At 44.9% G+C, this 20,800-nt stretch overlaps 1 protein-coding gene across 7 annotated transcripts in view; it reads left to right on the forward strand.

The window, feature by feature from the left end:
- Positions 1–81: 81 nt before the first annotated feature.
- PCLO (piccolo presynaptic cytomatrix protein) overlaps positions 82–20,800 on the forward strand; it is a 192,046-nt gene continuing 171,327 nt past the window's right edge. For all 7 annotated transcript variants that reach the window (XM_078860930.1, XM_078860933.1, XM_078860932.1 and 4 more), the window contains exons 1-3: positions 82–620; positions 3,064–3,676; positions 8,953–11,040. In XM_078860930.1, the coding sequence (XP_078717056.1) occupies positions 478–620; positions 3,064–3,676; positions 8,953–11,040 (2,844 nt within the window). In that variant the 5' untranslated portion in view covers positions 82–477. The remainder of the gene's footprint in view (positions 621–3,063; positions 3,677–8,952; positions 11,041–20,800) is intronic.

A 20,800-nucleotide genomic window follows, 5' to 3' on the forward strand; every position in this document is an offset into this window, starting at 1 on the left:
GCTGGCCAGTGGCGTGCGCCGAAATCAGTGCCGGAGCGCATGCGGTCTAAGGAATCTTAAGGTGTGGATATTTGCAGCAGCAGAAGCAGAAGCGTCAGCGTCATTCGTCCCGGCGGAGAGAAGAGCGAGCTCGGAGCGGGCCGCTCTTCACAATTAACGTCATAAGCAAATCAACAACAACAACAATAATTATAATGTCAATTTTATAAATAGCAACGGTGGAGAAAATATATACAAGATGTGCATAGGAAAAAACTCTGAGAGAAGGTTGCAAAAGAAACAATGATTTAAAGATAAACAACACCATCACCACCCTCGTCCACTCTAACGAAGCGTGCAAATTCGAACATCGTTGATCGATAACCGAATGCGGCGACGAGAGCGGCAGCAACAACGGGACCAACGGGAACAGCGCGGCTGTTTGTTGAAGAGTGGGTGTGACGGCACGGCGAGAGACCCACAACAGCTGCACGAGCCATGGGCAACGAAGCGAGCGCGGAGGGGGCGATGGAAGAAGGAGCCACTCAGCCGAGCAGAATGAGCCACCTCAGCGAGGAGGAGAGGAAACAGATTGCAGCTGTGCTCTCCCGAGCAGAGGCTGGGGCCACCCTAACACCTAGGTAAGAGGGGGGAGAACAAGCGGGGGGGACGTTGGGGGGGGGGTGATAATACATGAGCATGCATTGCATCCCCTCCCCTCGGTAGACTCGGCCTTAAGGTGGTATTGAACCAGTACCAGGTGACGTACAGGACAACGGGGAGTACGCGATTCTTTTCCGGCCGAGTTGAGATGAATGGGTGCTCGCGGACGGAGAGAGCAATTGATTACAGTGTACGGTTTGACACCTTTTTTTGAGGGTGAAACGGGCGGCTTGACCCGATCCTTTGTGGTGTGAATGTGTAGTCGCATCGCGTGCAGTCTCTCCGTGTTTGTAGCCTCTGTACCGTGTAGTTCATGCGCAAGTAGGTGTGTGGCCAAACGCGTGATTGCGCTGAGATTTTGTGGGGGGGGGGGGGGGAGCGGGGGTGCAGTCCATGTACATGTATATCCCCCTTTGTCATTCCACTGCTGGATGAGTTCCGCACCAAGACGTGAGGGTAGTGGGAGAAGGGCGAGGGGGGGCTATTGACCTTACTCCACCACGCTGGTCACTTCTGGTTGGTGAAGGAGGCGGGGAGTATAGAATTGCAGCAATTGTATGGCGACAACGGAAACACGGTACTGATATTAATAGGGAATGCCTGCACTGTGCAGTATGCACTTAAGGTGGGAGATGGCAGTGTTGAGTGTTGTCTCCTTCAAGTGCGTGGGGTTTCCTCTGGGTTCTCCGGTCTCCTCCCACAAGCCAAACATTCATGGCAATGGGAAAAAAATATCCAAATGCAGGTCCCTACTTTGACATATTCATGAGATTCGCTGATGCTTTTCTGGGCGATAATTCCCATTTAGATAGATATTCTTTGCTATTGTCTTTCATCAAAATTAATACTGTGTCGGTCCCATATTTTGTTCCATATACATGTATTGCATATATAGTGTTATACTGTTATATGCTTATATGTATAGTAAAATATAATATACCGTATATTGATCTGTGTATGTATTGTCCTGTATCTGTACATTATATAATGCATGCACAGAACAATATACAGCATGTATGGACGCACATAAAGGATATGTGGATACGCATATTGCATGCAAGCATGCTGCACAAGAATACATGTGTAATGCAAATATGCATGTTGCAACATTTGATACATATGTGGTGTATGTGCAGTATGAGATCTAGCAAATACTCGAGTGTTTTGTGCACACTGCAAATACACCTTACAATGTGTCTCCATTATTTCTCGCCATGTTTGTCAAGGTTTTAAGTGTATAAAGTACCTATACCCCTTCATGATAACCTAATAGGTTCTAGGCCTTTGTCAATCAACTGCTGGATGAAGGCCTCCAGCCATACTAAGTATAAGAGACTGCCCACCCACTCTGTACCGTGTCTGTGTATGTAATTCGTGATTCAAGTGCTTCCTAAGAGCCCCTTAAGACACATAGAAGTAGAACATGCTTGCGAAGTAGAATATATCGTGCAGATACCAGGTTGATTGCTGTTTTATGTTTTGCTAAGGGAGTGTCGCAATCCACATCGTGTGCTGCGAGAGCCGTGGTGTTTTCGTGTGTAAGCGGTGTAGGTGGACGTCAAGAGCTACTCATTGCGCTCAGAATGATACTCGTCACAGGCCTTGACTAACGCAGCCGGTCTGTGTTACGCGTGCACGCGTTGTTGAGTTTGGTAATAAACCAACAGTGGCATGAGGCCCTGTCTGCGATATACTCTGCTGAATATACTGCAGATGAAATTGCGCTGGTGAAGTGAATATATACCACGTGTAATGTATACATAAAGTGCTTACGTGTAGATGAATATGAATGTGTACTCTTGTATATGAATGTGATACGAAGCCAACTACCCAACCACATGCCAAAGTTTAGCGAACGTTGACATGTGGTTGGGCCAAGATTGGCCCAAAGTTGCATGTTCACTGCTTGGTATGCATAGACATAAACGGTATGTTTATTTGAAGGTTTTTTTGAAGACTCTGAGGAGATTTTAAATGTTCATGCAACAAAATATGTATTTTACTTTTTGGTTCTTTCGGTAAAGTCACGTAGAAAGAAAATAAATTAAATAATGGAACACAACGTTTCGATTGCAACACAAGCAATCATCATCAGGTGCAAATGAATGAGAAAAAACAAACCTAGTAAACTTAAAAATATAATGCAATACAACACAGAGAGTCGGCTAACATAAGTCAACACCCTACCTGGTTGATTACGTTCTTCCAGAGAGTGCTAAATTTATGTATTATCACTTAAAGCCATACAGACGAGCCTCGTGTGGGCTCTTAAATGATTATTTATCATTGTCTCTATTATTACATGATCATAAGTGCTTAAATACCCAACACCTAAAAAATGCAATCCGCGTACATGCTGCGTACGGTATGAGCGTTGCTCTCTCGTTCTTGACACACCGCCGACGCCTGACGCCCCTGCAGGAGCACGGAAGGAGGATCGTCGTCAAAAGGGAAGGCATCGCGAGCCACGTCCAGATCCACATCGCGTGCCACGTCCCCCGGCGATTCTAAAGAAAGCTTGTACCATGGCGAGCCCTCCATGTCGCTGCAAGCCAGGGACGAGGCGATGGAGAAGGGCTCCAGGGGCACTCTGGGAAGAAAATCCGCCCAGGATCGCAAGGGGCCGCCCGACAAAAGCCCGCGGGGTCTGAGTCCAGAAGTCCCGGGGCGTCTGGAGCTTTCCAGTGCTGAACGCTTGGCGCATTCGGCCGTGGAGGTGCCTCGGAGCCCGAGCAAGCCGTGGGTCGACACGCACGCCGAGACGACGACGACGACGAGACCAATGGCCATCCCCGAATCGCAGCACCGGGGCGTCGGGAAGGGTTTCCAGGAGCAACTGTCGCCCGCAAGCCCCGGGACGCCGTACCAAGTGCCGAGGTTGGCGCCGCTGCCCAAGACCACCCTCTGCCCGATCTGCACCACCACGGAGCTGAGCGTGGAGACCCCCGAGCAGCCCAACTACAACATGTGCACGCAGTGCCAGACCGTGGTGTGCAATCACTGCGGCTTCAATCCGAGCCCGCACATCACCGAGGTGCGTGAGTCCGCGGCGGCGGCAGTCGTAAAATAGAGGAGCGGCCCTCGCCTCTCTGCCTTGGGTTATTCTCATCACGATTTCCACAATGACGGTCCGTGTCGTTGGCCGTGCTTTTGTTGTGCGCTGCTTTAAGACTCTTATCGCAAAGCAGTCATCTTCACTGACCTGCTTGCGTTCCTCCCTTAAAACAACCCCCATCTCTTCTTCCATAGCCAATCCTCCTACCCCCGCCCACCCAGCTACGACAAGGCCTACCCCAACCCCTCCTAAACCACTCCCACCTGTTCTCATAACTGTCGCCCTAACTACACCACCACTTTGAATAACCCCACTCTTAATTTCAACCACGATCATCTTATGAACATTTTTGTAAAATAATTCACGTAAAGCGCCTTTGAGTAAGGCGCTATATTAATCTATCGTAAATATGATTCGCACTCAAACACTCATAAAAGGGGCAAATTTCCTGAAATGGGTCTGGCAATTCAGGAACATCTCAAGATGAAGGTAGACTTAACTAAAAATGGCATGCCGACTGTTTGAAAATTCAAGCAGTGGCTATACAGATTATGACATTTTGAGAAGTCTGCCTAAATTTGTGAGTTGTCCATCAACTGCCTGATTTTTTGTGCAATATTTTCAACATATCATCTTCAAAATTATGGTTTGCTTCAAACGCTGAATGACCTATCCAGTCCGCTGGCGAGGATGGACTTACCTACATCCACTGTCATGGTATTTGAATGAAGTGTACTTAAATGTACTCACAATTTTCCGAAAAATTAATTGCAGCTTTAACTACATATGCCATCTCAAGGAAACACGTGTCTTTACATTGCTAGTAACACGCTAAGGCGGTGTGCGTGCTTTACCCCCAGCTCCCGATTCATCGTATTGGTCTGTAGATGTGTGCAATTGTTACTGATCCGGAATTATGATGTTTGTGTTTTTTGTTCAAGCTTATAGGCCATTGAACAGAAACCGAAGTACAAGAACAATGCAAGCACATTATACACAGCAATTAAGCAGGCTCGTTTGTGTAACAACAAACTATACAAAAAATAAGAATTACGTAAAAATGTGTTATCATCAGATTCTGTTCACTAATGCTGTAATTATGTTGCTGTGGAGTTGACCATATGATGAATAATATTAAATTATCTCCACTGCCGGATTAAGGCCTCTCCCATACCATGTCAGGCAACCCAAACTTTACCAGTTTGGGTTGATGAAGGAGGTTAAGGGGCAGGACCGTTTCAGATGCCACTCACCACTGATGCTAGCTGTGGCTGGGGATCAAACTCGGGTATCGGGGTCCACAGCCCACTACACTGACCACTGCCACCGCTCCACACCATGTCACTATTGCAATGTAAAATTCACGTGGAATGTTTATTTATGATATTGATAAATTACCTGAACGCAAATGATATGCAAGGTGACAGTTTTCTCTTCAGTGATATCTTTTAAAAGTGTTATTTTTATACATTTCTGCCTGAGGCTCGAGTTGAATTGAAAAGAGTGCTCGATGAATCTTGTATCGCTTGAAAATCCACGTTATCGGTGATCCATATTTGCTTTTGGGGATAAGCCATGTGGGAGTGTTATTCAAAAATTCTGTCATTAAACCGCCATCACCCAGCAAAAGTGGCACGTTCTACAAAATATATTATTTATACGTGGCAATGTATTGATTGAATTTTGACCAATAATATTTACGACCTTCCATAACTGAATTCAACATACGACGTGTTCTCTCAAACTGCTTTGAACTTCATCAAGTAATGTAGACGGAAATCAATAACTCGATTTCTGAATGTTTTCCATGTTTTTCGATTCGATTATGTAATAGACTCGATTAACGAGTTCACTACCTGGGATGAAGCTCAAAACGATCTGAGTGAAATGTCGCCGTACGTTGACGCTGAATTCAGGGGTGAATAGTCTCAATCCACCAGTGAGAAGGAGCTTTATTGATCGGAATTTGATCAATACATTGGCACGCGTAAATGATATCTCCTGTAAAAGTGAATCTTGTCTGATGTTAAATCATTGTATTTATTACGAAAACCTACTTTTACAGTTCAATGTTACTGGTGTTAATCTACATGTTTGTAAAATGAATTACAAATATTTGTCCTGCGTTATTCCATCAATGACGTATTCTTGTGCTCTTAGCCTCTGTATTACTATCGCGTGGACACCACAAAGGTCTCCTGCAGATACCTGCCAAATACAGGCATAAGCACGCAAAGGGCACTTGGGGTTAATGCATGGTATTGGCTGTGATCTTAAAAGCATTGCCTTCCTTAATAGTGTACTATGAATGCAGCTGTACGTTTTCAAAAATGACTTTTCTTATCTTTGCTCATTTCCTGAAAATCGTATTAACAATAGGCTCTAGTATAATAATTGCATTCCATGATGTTATAGTTAGAGCATGTGCTTTAAACGGTTGTTGTTACGAAATTTCCATTTGTAGAGTCAACGTGTTACTTTTTTTAAAATGCGTCATTGCTGAGACAATTTATGCGATTTCATGATTTGCGCACTGCTTCTCAGTGTGGCTGAAATGGCACTTGCCGAGAGCTATTCAGGGTATCAGCGTACGGTTTAGTAACCTTTGCCAATGTGCACATGGATAACTCTTGCCAAGGAGTGGATAGTACTTGCTGTGTAAGCAAAAAAGCACGAGTGCACGTTCTGAATCAGGCCACACCGATTATATGCTTATATATGGAAAATATGTTCACGATTTTCGTATGACGAGAGAAAGATGAAAGATCTGAAAATCGTACCTGAACACGACATTTCGGATGATCCGATTTAAAAAAAATGTTCAATTGACCTTCAAAATGTCACCACAGGTCACGCCAATTCCACGTCACTACCGCCAAAACTGCCATCACGTGACACCACTTTTGCTTAAATTATCAAATATTCTTTGGTTCTTTTCGGTTAAGTCACGTCTAAAAAAAATATAATTTATTTTTTTATTTTTTTATTTAATTTATTATTTTATTTTTAGACGTGACTTAACCGAAAAGAACCAAAGAATAATTCCTGCAGTCACGAAAGCTCCTAAATTAAGATTTATCAAATATTGCATGTTTGCATTACTGATGTAACTTAATGTAAAAACATCTTATTTTTGTGATGAAATTAAAACATTCTGACATATAGTGTATTAGCAATAAAAGGTATGTACTATACATTGTATTAATGTGAATCAGAAAATACTAAATTAAATCCAAAATTGGGCATAACATTTTTTTTATATGATCTATGATAAAAAAAAATTATCCAAAACTCCTTCCTCATGTTCTGAACTTCCACGTTGCTGTTCCGCACATCCATTCCACACGTCCAATAAGCACGGTTGGCTATGTACGGTGCGAAAGAAGTTCAACATACATGCATGTTACTGTCATGACAGTGGAGGGGGGGGGGGGTGGAATTGGGGTGGGGCCTGCCAGGCAGATTGGCGGTTTAGTGGGACGAGAAGCCACACCGTTTACAAGCGCTGCGCCGAAGCACTCTGAATCAAATATTGACTGCAACATTGGTGCATCAGAGAGAACATCGCCGTATCACTAATGCCTTCCGATAAACGAGGCAATGCAATTAACCCATATCAACATTTCGAGCACTCAGTTGTTATTGCCACAGTAATTATCAAGGAGAATGGGGGTACACTAAAATGCATTGACATTTAATTTTTTCCATTTTTCACCATCATAGTTTTTTCATCTACCACGTTCTGGTTTGGCTAATTATAGTCACGATAACACTGAGCTTATGAAATGGCACTGAGACACTGGCAATGGGAGTCGGGTAAAGATAGAGAATATAACAGGTGTGTTGGTATGTTTCATCATGACAATAGGCATTCAACCATAATAGAGGTTTTTGAGTTAGATCACGTAAATATAATTTAATTGTTAAACTCGCCACCAACCGACACAGCCAATTATTAAGGTTTGCCACGTAAACAAAACGTGCCAATTCGTTACTAGTACAGCACACCGGTGTGTTGGAGAGTAAAGCCACAACATTTACAATTTGAGACTAATTCTAATACTGAATTTTTCGAGTACTCGAATTGTTGACGTGACAAACCTTAGTAATTGGCTGTGTCGGGTGATGGCGGGTTTAACGACACATTTATATTTATGGGATCTAACCCAAAAAACCTAAATGGATAATATTCGTCGCAAAAGCCTACGTGTTAAACAGGCATATTCAAAAAAGAGAAAAGTACTTAAAATTGACGATATTTGTTGTATGTAGTGTGAATAAAATGGTTAAATTCGTTAATTGTATTATCTGTAAACCCAAGACACATGTGTTGAAAGCATAGTCTACAGAATAATGAGACTAATTCTAATACTGAAAGATGAATAGTAATTGAAACATTAATTATGTTTACATCGTTTTTCATACCGATTATAGTTTTTTGTCGAACGAAGTGCTATAAATGTTATGTTACTTAAATATATTAAGATATCAACACCATTAGTTGTCATAGAAACAATACAATGGCATCTAGGCATACACAAGGTTACTTCTAAATGTTTATATTTTTTCAGTAAATGTGGCCAGTTGTACTTGAGTAATAATATGAATAATAATTCACAGATTTTAATTTAAAGCTTTCGTGACTGCAGGGATTCATATTCTTGGATGTTTTGGTAAAGTGACGTAGAAGGTAAATAATAAAATAAAGTAAATAAAACAATAAAATTCTCACGACGAAAATTCTCACGACGAAAATTATTACAATGTGTTTCATTAGGACGCTGTCTTTCTGACAGCTCTGTTCTTCACCTGAGGACGGCTGCTTGTGTTGTGGCCGAAACGTCATCATAATCTTATTGTTTTATTTATTTTATTTTATAATTTCCCTTCTACGTGACTTTACCGTAAGATCCAAGAATAATAATTCACAGCCCACCGCTAGATGAAGGCCTCCACCGAATGCTGTGTCCTTTATGGGGGTTGTTTGACTATACTTCACCGTACTTGTCTGTGCAGGTGGAGGTGAGGATGGTGGGGGTGGGGTGGGGTTGGAGGGAGCGGACACAGGACCAAACCTGGCTCGCCAGATTCCTAGTGCAGTGTGCAAATCATTGCACCCCGCGTATATACAGGACGCTACTAACATTTAACATGTAAAATATTGTTTGGGTGAAAACATATGCTACACAGCTTTAATGACGGTCAGGGTATGTTATTTTAGAGACTTTTTCAGGCTTGCCCTTTTTTTGTTTCAGGTGAAAGAATGGCTCTGTCTCAACTGTCAAATGCAGCGAGCACTCGGCATGGACATGATGTCGCCGCCTAAGCCCATGGGAATGCTTCAACATTTTGAAAGCAGCCAGCCAAAGGCTGCACTCAAGACGCCTGATGCCAGCCCATCCAAGCTGCCCTTTATCGAGGGTAAGCCCAAACATCTGTCCTCTGAAAGCCAGGCCAAAACTTCCTCCAGTGATGTCGAACAAAAAAAGCCACACCAGCTTAAACATGGAGGTCCCGATTGCGATGCAGCTGAGTCGCCTCTAAAGCCGCTGCAAAGCAAAGCGTCCCGAGTCGCTTCAGACGCCGGTGCCATCGACGATGCCAAACAACGCGGAGCGGGTGACTTGGATCAACCGGGCCAACCGAAGCAGCAGCAAAAATCGAGACAAGAGGATCCTCCGGAGGAGATGCACTTCAAGCCAAAGTCTCCAGATTACGTCCAACTGAAGCAGCAGCAGCAGCAGCAGCCAGTGCAGCCACCACAGCCACGGGATCAACCGCCGCAGGGACATAAACAGCCACATCCACAACAACAAAAGCGACAACTGGCACAGGGACAACAGCAACCACGGGCGCAGAAGCAGCCACAGCCGCAGAAGCAGCCACAACCACACGTGCAGCAGACACCCCCACAGGCAGATAAGCAGCCTTACACGCAGATGCAGACACACGCACAGCCCCATAAATCACCGTATGCACAACAAGAGCCACAACCACAATCGCATCCCCAGCAACAGCCAAAGCATCGGTCAAAGCAACCAGCCCTCCCAAAAGATGTGAAAGCCGCAGAAACGCCAGCACCGCGCGGTGGGCCAACTCTGCAGCGAGATAAAGAGCAAAAAGATATTCGGGAGAGTGCAAAGCCAAAAGAGATAATCAAAAACCCCGTTGTTGATGAAAAACAAGCAGTGCCAGATGCTGCAAAAGAAGACGTACCTTTGCACGTACAAGTGGGTAACAAGCCACTGACACAGATCACAGAACCCAAGCCAACTGGCCAGCCTGCTCAAGCGTTGGTGCAAACGGACCCATCAACAGCGCGCCCGCCTGCTGATGGCGAGGGTTCAAAACAGCAGCCCCAAATAATAAAACCTCCGACTCCAGAGCATCATGCGTCTCCATCAAAGCCACAGCAAAGCCAAGCCGAAGGTCCCGCAAAGTTTCTCCAAGGAAAACTGCCGACGTCCGCAAGTGCGATTTTCCAGCAGAGTTTGTTTGCCAAGCCAGAGGCTCAACAGAGTAAACCGTGGACATTGCCACACCAGCAGACAAAGCCTGCCACCACTTCTGGAGCTACAACACCACAGGAAGGCGTCACTGGAAAGTTGTTTGGTTTTGGTGCATCCCTGTTCAGCCAGGCCACGAATTTAATCTCAACTGCTGCCCAGCCAGGCTCCCAAACGTCTTCTGCGAATGGCTCTCCGGCAAAGGCACCAGCTGCTGCCGCTGCTGTTGGCCAAGAAGGAGCAGCGAAGCAACAGAAATTGGCCAAGAGTAAAGAACCCGAGAAGTCTACGGCAATAGATAAGCCAAAGCCCACAGCAACACCAACGCAAATGGCACAAAAGCAGAAAGCGGTGGCCCAAACGCAGAGTAGTGATACGCCTAAGAAGCCGACAAGTGCAGTGCAAGATAAAGTGAAGCAAAGGGCTGGTGCTGCGGATGATGACAAGAAGACGACTACTACTACAGATGTTGAACCAAAATCAGCAGAGCCACATCAGAAGCAGCAGCAGCCACAGCCAAAGCAGCCACAACCAAGCATTAAAGAACTGCAGGAGACTGCAAGAGCTACGGGAGACCTGCAGCAGCAGCCAAGCGGGAAGGAAATCGCCGATGAAGAACGCGAGGGAACCGTGGAACGGAAGGCAAGCGAACGGGAAGGCGTCGGCACGGTGGGTGGGGGCATCGCCGCGCGTCTCGCGCAGAAGACGCTTTGCCCTCTGTGCAAGGCGGAGCTCAACGTCGACTCCCGAGAGCCGCCCAACTACAACACCTGCACCGGATGCCGGGCCAATGTGTGCAACTTCTGCGGATTCAACCCGGCTCCACATCTGACCGAGGTAAGAGCGGCGGGCGACACGTGATGCCGCGGGGTTCACGCACGGCCCCCACGTGTGTGAGCGCGTGCTGTCGGTTGTTTTGTCGTTCTGCAGTTTGAGCGCTCCCTGTCGTGATGGGGACGTGTCGAGATTCGCAAATGCCACTCTGGGACATTTGCGTTTGGGTTTCGCCTGTTGATGTTTGTTTCGCGGGAAATTTGGCAATTGCACAACCGCTCATAGCGTACTAAATCCGCGACTGGTCTGATTTGGTCAAATTGCAAACGATGAATGCCCGTGCAATCAACACTGTACTTTAGTTCACACGTTCATAATCCTGCTGTGGTTCATAGATGAAACGGTGAGAACTGTAATGAGTCTTCGATTCAATAGTAGAATTGTGGTGTTTGGTAATCGATGACTTACTCTTCATGCAAGTGGTATGCAAGTATAATGCTCCTGTTGCGTTCGGGCCAATGGGATAAGTAAGGCTGTACTTTCGAGACGACAGAAAATGCGGCATGTTCAACAATACATGCGAGTGCGCGAAAAAATTAGACAAGAATAACTTCTAACATTGAATCATGACTGACACTTAGCAGTCCATGAGATCATTATTGTATTGAGCACCAGTGCATTCAATAAAATAAAAAACAGCGGGGGAAGGCATCAATAATTGAGACTCTTCACAACACATTTTCTGCCAAACACTTGATTAAGGAATTAATGTTTAATCTCGAGGAATATTCAAATGAGCTTGGAACCAGGCACATTTCCACATTGATACAGTGAACTCAATGAATTGTTTCTCTCGCAAAGGAACACGGAATAAACCTCCCACAGTGTGTAAAAGCAGACTAATGATGCACTTTAATATTACTGCATTCAAATGCGTATCATTTGTCAGTAGAGTGCTTTCTATGATGAAAGCTTTATATTAACCTGTGTAAAATGTCTGCATTCTCAGCAAACTCAAACATTAATTCCATTGCGGAGCAGTTTTTGCGGTTGGATGAGGAAATGGCGTTTAGTAAGGCACAAATGGCGTTAAGTAAGACACAAATAGTGTTTAGTAAGACACATGGCATTTAGTAAGACGCAAATGGCGTTAAGTAAGAAACAAATGGCGTTTAATAAGACACATGGCGTTTAGTAAGACACAAATGGCGTTAAGTAAGACACAAATGGCGTTTAGTAAGGCACATGGCGTTTAGTAAGGCACAAATGGCGTTAAGTAAGACACAAATGGCGTTTAGTAAGACACAAATGGCGTTTAGTAAGACACAAATGGCGTTTAGTAAGAAACAAATGGCGTTAAGTAAGACACAAATGGCGTTTAGTAAGACACATGGCGTTTAGTAAGAAACAAATGGCGTTAAGTGAGACACAAATGGCGTTTAGTAAGACACATGGCGTTTAGTAAGAAACAAATGGCGTTAAGTGAGACACATGGAATTAGGTGAGACACAAATGGCGTTAAGTGAGACACAAATGGCGTTAAGTGAGACAAGCGTGCACATCTGCAGCCCTTTTGTCAATTCACTGCTGGGTGAGGGCCTCTCCACGCCATGCGGGCGTTGGGAATTGTTTAAATCATACTTCACCACGTCGGTCAGTACGGGCTTGTGACGGCGGGGAGAAAAGGTGGCAGCATAGTGCAGTCTAACGGTATTGCTTGCGACACTGCCCTCTGCTGATAATGTATCCCTGGCAGCACCGCCTATTTAATTCATGGTGGTCACCCTCCCAAGATGAACCCAAGCTCAGCCCCGCCTAGTAGACATCACGAGATCCAGGTGCATTCCAGGTGATTTGGTCACAGGCACACACTCGTATTATACCTCGTGTTCGCTCCAGGTGAACTACAGTATATTATGAACGCCACAGTAATTGTTTTTTTTATTTGTGCTTTAACACGCCCCTGACATGTGGACTTTGCTCAACAGCCACTCGCTCTATAACGGCTTAAATTGGCAAACATTTATGCCGGTTCATGACCATGGACAAACAGTCTTGGCTGAACCACGTCCACTTCTGTGGGGGTTGGTGGAGGGGGGGAGGGGGGGGAGGGCACTGCCCTGGTTACAGCGCTGCAGCTGCCACTGGGTGCAGCCCGTTGCCAGGACGGCACCCCGGCCGGCCTCTAGGGAACCACGGACCCGTCACTATGGTGCTCCACCATTTTATGGGACTTGTGTTTTTTTTTAACTCCTCGGGATTTATTTTTTTTCATTATTATTTTACGTACAGTAAGTTATTTGCGTGTTGGGGGGGGGGGGGGGGCTATTTAGTAATGTTTTTTTTTTACTTTCATGAAATATAATGGGGAAACGGTGCAGCCCGGTAATTGCTTTCTACCGCAACTGCTGGTGGAAGGGCCTCCACTAGAGGAAGCTCTTTAGAGAACTCCCTCTAGATAGCGGGACATTGTTTTGCTTTTACTCGTCCACGCTGGCCAGTCGAATTGCAAGAGGTAATGATACCAATGGCACAAAATGTGATCGAGTAGCCCTCTTTTTATACCGGGGCATCTCTGAGCGCACTTTACACCCAATAAGCGACTTACATCGCATCTCAGTTTAAGACGCAGTAGGCTTTCGCGACCAATATCATCCATAATAGAGGTTGTTGGGTTAAATCGCGTAAATATGTGTCGTTAAACCCATCACCACCGGGCACAGCCAATAAGTATGGTTTGTTACTTAAACAAAACATGCCAATCCCTTACTAGTTCAGCACACGGTTTGTTGCAGAGTAAACCCCACATCATTTATAATTCGAGTACGACGTTTCGCCAGCAATTACAACGAGCATCATCAGGCGGACAGCCAGAGTTGGTCGCGTCTCACTCATCTCAACACATTTCAAAGGGGACCCCCGTTGGCAGCTGTCTCTGTGTGGCACAAGGCGACTCGGTGGCAACCTCGCCTGCATGCAGGCGGGGGCTATTGGTCTGCGACAATTTCTAGGCGTCGTCATCTTAATTAAAATAATTTGCGTTTTTTTATTATTTGGACCACAATGGTCGACTCGTTTCGGACGACCTCGGGGGGAGATATTTAACGCAACTCGACGCGAGCGAGCCCGGTTACAATACTCCGATCGCAAAGCGGATGGGGTTGGGGAGGGGCACAGCAACCCGAATTGGGCACGACAGGACACCCAAGGTGGGGAGCCACGTGCGGGAGGATATGAAGATGTTGTACGGGGAGAGGGGAAACGGGGAAGATAACAAACGCACTGGGGAAAGAAAAGAGACAGGGAGAGGTGGGGAATAGACGGCGGGTATTTAATGGTTAACGCAAGTGGCAATAACAAAAACTTGAATCTGCGAAACGCGACCTGCCCATCAACCCACTGCGGTGTCTTCATTTACAACCACTGGGCTGGTGGCAAAGCGATTTCACAAACTCGGCCAAAGTTTCAACTGCAACGCCGGGAGACTGATCGGATGACATCTGTTTTGCGGGTCCAGTGTGCTCACCGTTGGCCCGGTCAGCATCTCTATTGAAATATTTGTCGTAAAAAAAAATGTTTTCGGACAAGAGTGAAAGTTGTACGGTAGAAGTTTCTTAGAATTTTTTTTTTAGGTATTTAATTGACTGTTCTTGCAGGACACATTTCACGGGACTCGGGTTAGCGAGGCCGGTCCCGTGTTACAAGGTCCTATGCGGCACAAACAATATGCGTAGAATGACTTCACGCGTCAACGTCACCTCTGCAGTCTAGAGTATCTGGAGACAAATGTGTGAATAGCTGAATGTCGAGCATTTGGAGGACTTCGCACCTTACTTGCACAATGCTGGCCCGCACGCATTGATATGCACTGGGCTGAGGCTGATATACTACCGCTTGCTGTGAACCCTGCCTGCCTTCTGCGGTGACATCAAATATTTGCTACACTTGCAGCCCCTATGCATAGATCGAGAAGTGCAGCCCTGCAATTACCGACTCGCTCCACTGCTGGTGGTAGGGGTTGCCTTTGCTTAGTGTGTATATATGTGTGTGTGTTGGGCTTCTTTCGCGCCGTACGTAGCCAACTGCGTATATGTGATTTTGGATTTGGTCCTTATATATGGAGATGAATGCTGTTGGCATGAAAGACAGCAAGTGATGTTGGCGAGTACCCATGGAGGCCAGCCTCGCAAACGAGGGCGTGAGTGGCCAGCACCACGCCCGGCCGCTTTTGTATCCCGAGTGACGATGTTTTTATACACTGCACCAGGTAAATTTTTTTAGGACTCAGTCGACCTAGGGGAGATCCAAAACCGGTTCAGATGTTCGTCGCCGATATTGGGCTGTGCGAGGAAATCAATCCAGGGTCGCTGGGTTCGTACGAGACAAATATCCCCCATATAGCCTTGACAGACTTGGGGCAAGTGCTGTTAGCGAGCACCTATGAAGGTCAGCACGGCACACAAGAGAGTGGGTGGCCAACACCACGCTCGGCCGCGTTTGTCTCCCTAGTGTCAATGCTTACACACTGCAGTAGGTTCTCATTTGAGGCTGAGTCGACCTAGGGGAGGTCCAAAACCGGTTCAGATAATCGTCACTGGTGTTGGCCGTGAGCGGGAATCGAACCCGGGTCGCCAGTTCGATAACCGCTAAACGGCCGCATGAACACGCACACACAAAAGTACAAATGCACAGGTAACCGATTTAGCGTGCTCTGTTGAACTGGGAGAACAAGTGCTGTTGGTGTGTATTGTGGCTTGCGTGGCACGTTCGGAAGATATAATCTTGGGGATTATAGTGTTATACTGCATGAACGGAACGTGTAACACATTGCATCGTGTTGTAAACCTTTCATAGACAACTGAGTATTGCACCACGCAAACGTACACGAATTCCTCGTGCACTTTTGAAGACATCGCAACGCCGTCGGTGGAATGTGTCATGTTAATGAGATGGTGAGCTATTAATGCAATTTGCCAGACATTGAAATCAACTTACAATCTCGCTAACATTTAAACGAATACGCATGTACGTGCTACTACTTGTAAATAAGCTGCGTGTGAATTTCAATTTAAATCTTTCGTGACTGCAGGGAATCATCTTCTTGGTTCTTTCGGTAAAGTCACGTAGAATGGAAATAATAAAATAATAAAAACAAAACATAATAAAATAATTCTCACATTATTTTATTATGTTTTATTTTCATTATTCTCACATATTATTTTATTGTGTTTTATTTTTATTATTTTATTATTTCCATTCTACGTGACTTTACCGAAAGAACCAAGAAGAAGTTGCGTGTGTTCTGCATGCGCGGCGGTGTGCATCGCTCGACATTTTCAAAGCAAATTTAGCCGAAGCGAGCACACTCGGCTTCGACTCGCGTGCTTGTTAAACGTCCACGCTAATTAGAATCAATGTTGCTGCAGGAGACCGGTAACGATTATGCAAAGTCATTTTTTTAATGGGCAGTCCGTCAGCACACTGAACACCAAATGTATCAAGCACATACACGTGTAAAAAGAGGCGTGGTCAAACAAACGAAGGGGTGCTGCCACAACAGACAGTCTTTCTGCTACGATGTCAGGGAGCAGTGGCACGCTGCGCTACGTACCTGGCAGCCCAAGTTCGATTCCCGCTCGCTCGCGGCCAACGCCAGTCTTGGGCCTCCCCTATGTAGACTAAGCCTCAAATGAGGACTGGACCGAGAACGGTGTGTGAACATCACCACTCGGGAAACAAAAGTGGCCGGGCGCGGTGCTGGTCACCCACCCCCTCATTTGCCAGGCCGGCCTTCATAGGTGCTTTGCTCACAGCACTTGCTTTTACAGCCTTTGTCTCTCCAATGTATATTCAGGTTGTACTGCGTGTCATTTCGGCTCGATGTCCGACGTTTCGCTACACAGGCTGGGAGCTTCTTCTGGAACTGAATTGATGGGTCACATTCTCGTGTCGAGTGCATAATAAAGTAGCCCGGCTGCTGCTGGAGGCTGATGCAAGTCAGCCGGCCGGCTTTGTTTATGTGCTGCATCCAGACGAACTGCGGTACCTGGGGAGGGCTAACCACCTGTGCAGCAGCTGGCAACGTTTCTTGTTTGAAACAAAACATGAGCTGCTCTTTTCAGTTCCTTGAAGATGACGCTCGCAGCGCGCGGAGCGAAACGTCTGACATCGTGCTGAACAACACACGGTGGAACGCGAAGACACATCGGAGAGCTATAAAGTGAATGTAGTTTCAAATCTACAGCTTTTGTAAAGGCTCGTGACCTAATTTCACATTACTGTATATATATATTGCTTATGTTGTGTTGACTAATACATAGAGAGCTCTGTAGAATCCAGATAACTCTGGAGAATATTCAGAAAATTTTAAAAACATACTACTGCCATTTCCCAGTGATTTCCACAATTATACGATCACTTTTGGGAACATGAGTTTTCTCCTGACAATAAAGTGACGTGTGGTACATATGTAGTCATCTATAGGAGGCAGACAAGGAGTGCGTGATGGATACTGAAGTCTTGAAACATTGATGGACGTCTTTTGTATTGTGCTTCAAAGTCAAAATAGATTCGTTTCATGAAGCTCAATCATATTTTGCCCACCACGTGTTTGGATGCGGACGATTATAAAAACACATTTTATGCTGATATATTATATAATTAATCCTTCAGGTAAATATAAATCGATTAAGCCGTGTCTTTGCAAAATTAAAAACCACCGACTGCTTTTATTACATTTATGCCTCGGCTGCTTCTAGTTCAATATAAAACATATTTGCACAAGACGTGTGTGTGGACTTATACAGGTTGGCTTGGTCTTAATAAATAATACTTGGAAGAAAGTGTTCACATGTGACACGATGTACTGACTTAATTTAGAAATGTACATACGTAAGGGAATTAAAACGGTGAAAATGTGTTTAAATTTCTCCTGCAAAGTGGTAACTAAAACATTCACTATGCCTTAATATTCATGCCATTAAATCATTATTTTATTGACAACAATGATGTACAATTGCTCTATCACATTTTCTCCAGCATTTTTAGCGGAGAAACCTGCATCATACAAACGCACCATGAAATAATTTGCGATCAATCCAAGATGTTCAACGCTCTGCCATGTTCATAAGAATGCTGAGACGGGCGCAGGTTTGACACACAGACAAAATTAAGCGAAATTAAGATTAGACAGAAGAGAAAGGAATGTGTTTAGTCTGCTCTTGAAATCACCGATTTCCACGGCTGAGCGGGCTTCAGTTGGCAGAGACCGTTCCAACGGGTGGGTTCCAGATGAACAACTCCGTTCTGCTGTCCGAAGCCGAGTGGATCTCACACGCAGCAGCAGCATGTCCATAGCAGTTGAGCGTAAGATGGAAGACTAAACAAGCCATTCACTCTCCTGCCATGCGGTCAGCCAGACATCACGCCGCATGCAGACAACTACAATGACTTACAACTGCGATATCTCTGGCTTTAACAGGAGTACATCTACATGCATTCCAAACAAATAAAAAAACATGTGGATGCCGTTCTAAGCATGCGAGTCAAATATATCAATGGGACGAGTTTGTTACCGTTCAGCTTCAGTTGCCTTTTCAGGTGGCTGGTTTGTTGTGGGTGGGTTTTTTTGTTCCTTTCAAAGTTGCAGAAGCAGGAAAATGTAACAATAACTAAATGAGCATTGAAATGTCGGCAAAATAAACTTTGCACTGGGTGGAGAGACAGCAGCGGGGATGAACGGCGGTGGCATCTTTAAAAGGGGATGCCCCCAGGGGGTTCGACGCTGGCCATTAGAGATGTTGCAATGAATCATTAAAGAGGGGCCTCCTCGCCCCGGCTTTCGCCCCGTTGGGCTGCAGGTAATGATGTAAAGCCTCCAGCGATCAGGGTAATAGCAGCCCACGCGAAAAGGGGATCGCCATTGAAAACACTCAGGAGCAGTCCCACTTCGTTATGAAGGCGGCGGGCCTCTTAATCGCAATCTGATTTACTCGTAAATAGTATTTGTCGTGATCATTTTACGGTTGGGGGGCCGTCCATAAATGACGTCACGCACCTAGGGGGAGTCAGACATATGTGACGATGTGTGACGGGGGGGGGGTTGATAAATGTGACGTCACATCAAAATGCGCAACTTTAAATAAATATAGACAACACATTCTTAATTAAATATACTTTTTTTTATAAATGTTTTCTCCTACAACATCAGAGTGCAACGCCACATTAAATACGCACTACAATGACAATAGTTTAAAGCGATTTGAAGCATGTTTTATTTATTTGGGGGGGGGGGGGGCAGAGCTTTGTGACGTCATATTTGAGGGGGAGTCTGACTTTTTGTGACGCCGTGTTGACGAGGGGGGGGGGTAAAAAATCGTCCAAAATCGCGTGACGTCGTTTATGGACGCCCCCTTGTGAATTGGTCGAGAGTAAATACCCGTAATTTTACAGTTGAGTGGGATAAACGCTGCGATTTTCTCGTTGACATTACGAGTTGAACGATAACGCTAATACCGGAGAAGTGTTTTAAAATAAATTAAATCACGACGTTTCGGGCGAAACACGAGCGTCTGTCATCAGGTAGGACAAACACAGCAAGAAACAATTGCTGCGGTTGTCATACCACGTGACTTTACCTAAAGAACCAAATTGTTATAAAACCGAACGGAGCGCATTCTCTTTTTATTGACGTAATTGTAGACACTGACACTGGAACGACTAATTTTCAGGGAACCTTTGACTGCTCTTACTCCGATTGGAATTTCCTTCATTATACTACATCACCCATTGCTAATAACTCAATGGTGGGTTGTAACCCCATAAAGACTTTGCTGTGTTTATTGAAAGTCTAAAAGTCACATTCTGCCTCGGATCGTGCAACAATGTGCTGCTAAATACAGCAACCCAACGTTAACGCGCGATAAACTCCGTCTCTTGTTTTAAATTATTACTACATTATTTACACGCTTTTTATTAACTCACTCTGTCTGTTGTATTCTCAAATCTTGTAACTCAATTTGTACCCACTTCCCAATGTGGTATCGACTGCAAACTTGGTATACTTATGTCATACTGATGACAATACTATATTCTATAATTAAAAATAAAATAAGAAATATTTTTTAACATAATTTTTTATGTTATGTTTCAGCTTGGGTCTAATTGTCCACGCTCAACTGACGTTGCCTGTAAATCACCACGGTCCCTTACGTTATGGCAAGCTTCGGGCCACTTACTAGAGTCGTGGAGTTCTTCCATCACTAGTATGGTACATTTAATTAAAGCGTGTTTTAAAAAAAGTTTTTTAAATATTACTTATTTGAAATTCAGCATCATGCCAACGAGCAAACCAGATGAGGCTACTCTTTTATACGAGCATTGAGTGTACGGTCTCGAATTCCCGAAATTAAAATGAGGGATTGTCTGCGCAGCTGACATGTCGGACAAGATGTTCAATGAATGGACTGTGATTACAGAACTGTGAACTCGCTCAATTTAAGCGTGCTGCTATTTTTTCCTTCATGCTCGTTTTCAAATTATTATCCCACCAATAACGGTTAAAATGAACGAGGCCTCTTCCGAGCCCACCCGCATGCTGACATGCATGGTATCTGTGGGTGAAGCGATGCATTGTTTCATTGAATAATGTCGATTGAGAGGGCTCATGGACACATGCATCAAATCGCGTGCCTTAAAATGTAATGTGTTTTTTATCGACGTCTGAAAACCGTACGCAAACGGCATGCTAATGTTGCGGTTAGGTAAAATGGAGTGACTGTGACTTGTACGAATGAGATGGACAAAAATGAGATGTAAAAATGGG

The sequence above is a fragment of the Lampetra fluviatilis genome, chromosome 11, assembly GCF_964198595.1.
Source record: "Lampetra fluviatilis chromosome 11, kcLamFluv1.1, whole genome shotgun sequence".
In the NCBI taxonomy this organism is placed as follows: Eukaryota; Metazoa; Chordata; class Hyperoartia; order Petromyzontiformes; family Petromyzontidae; genus Lampetra; species Lampetra fluviatilis.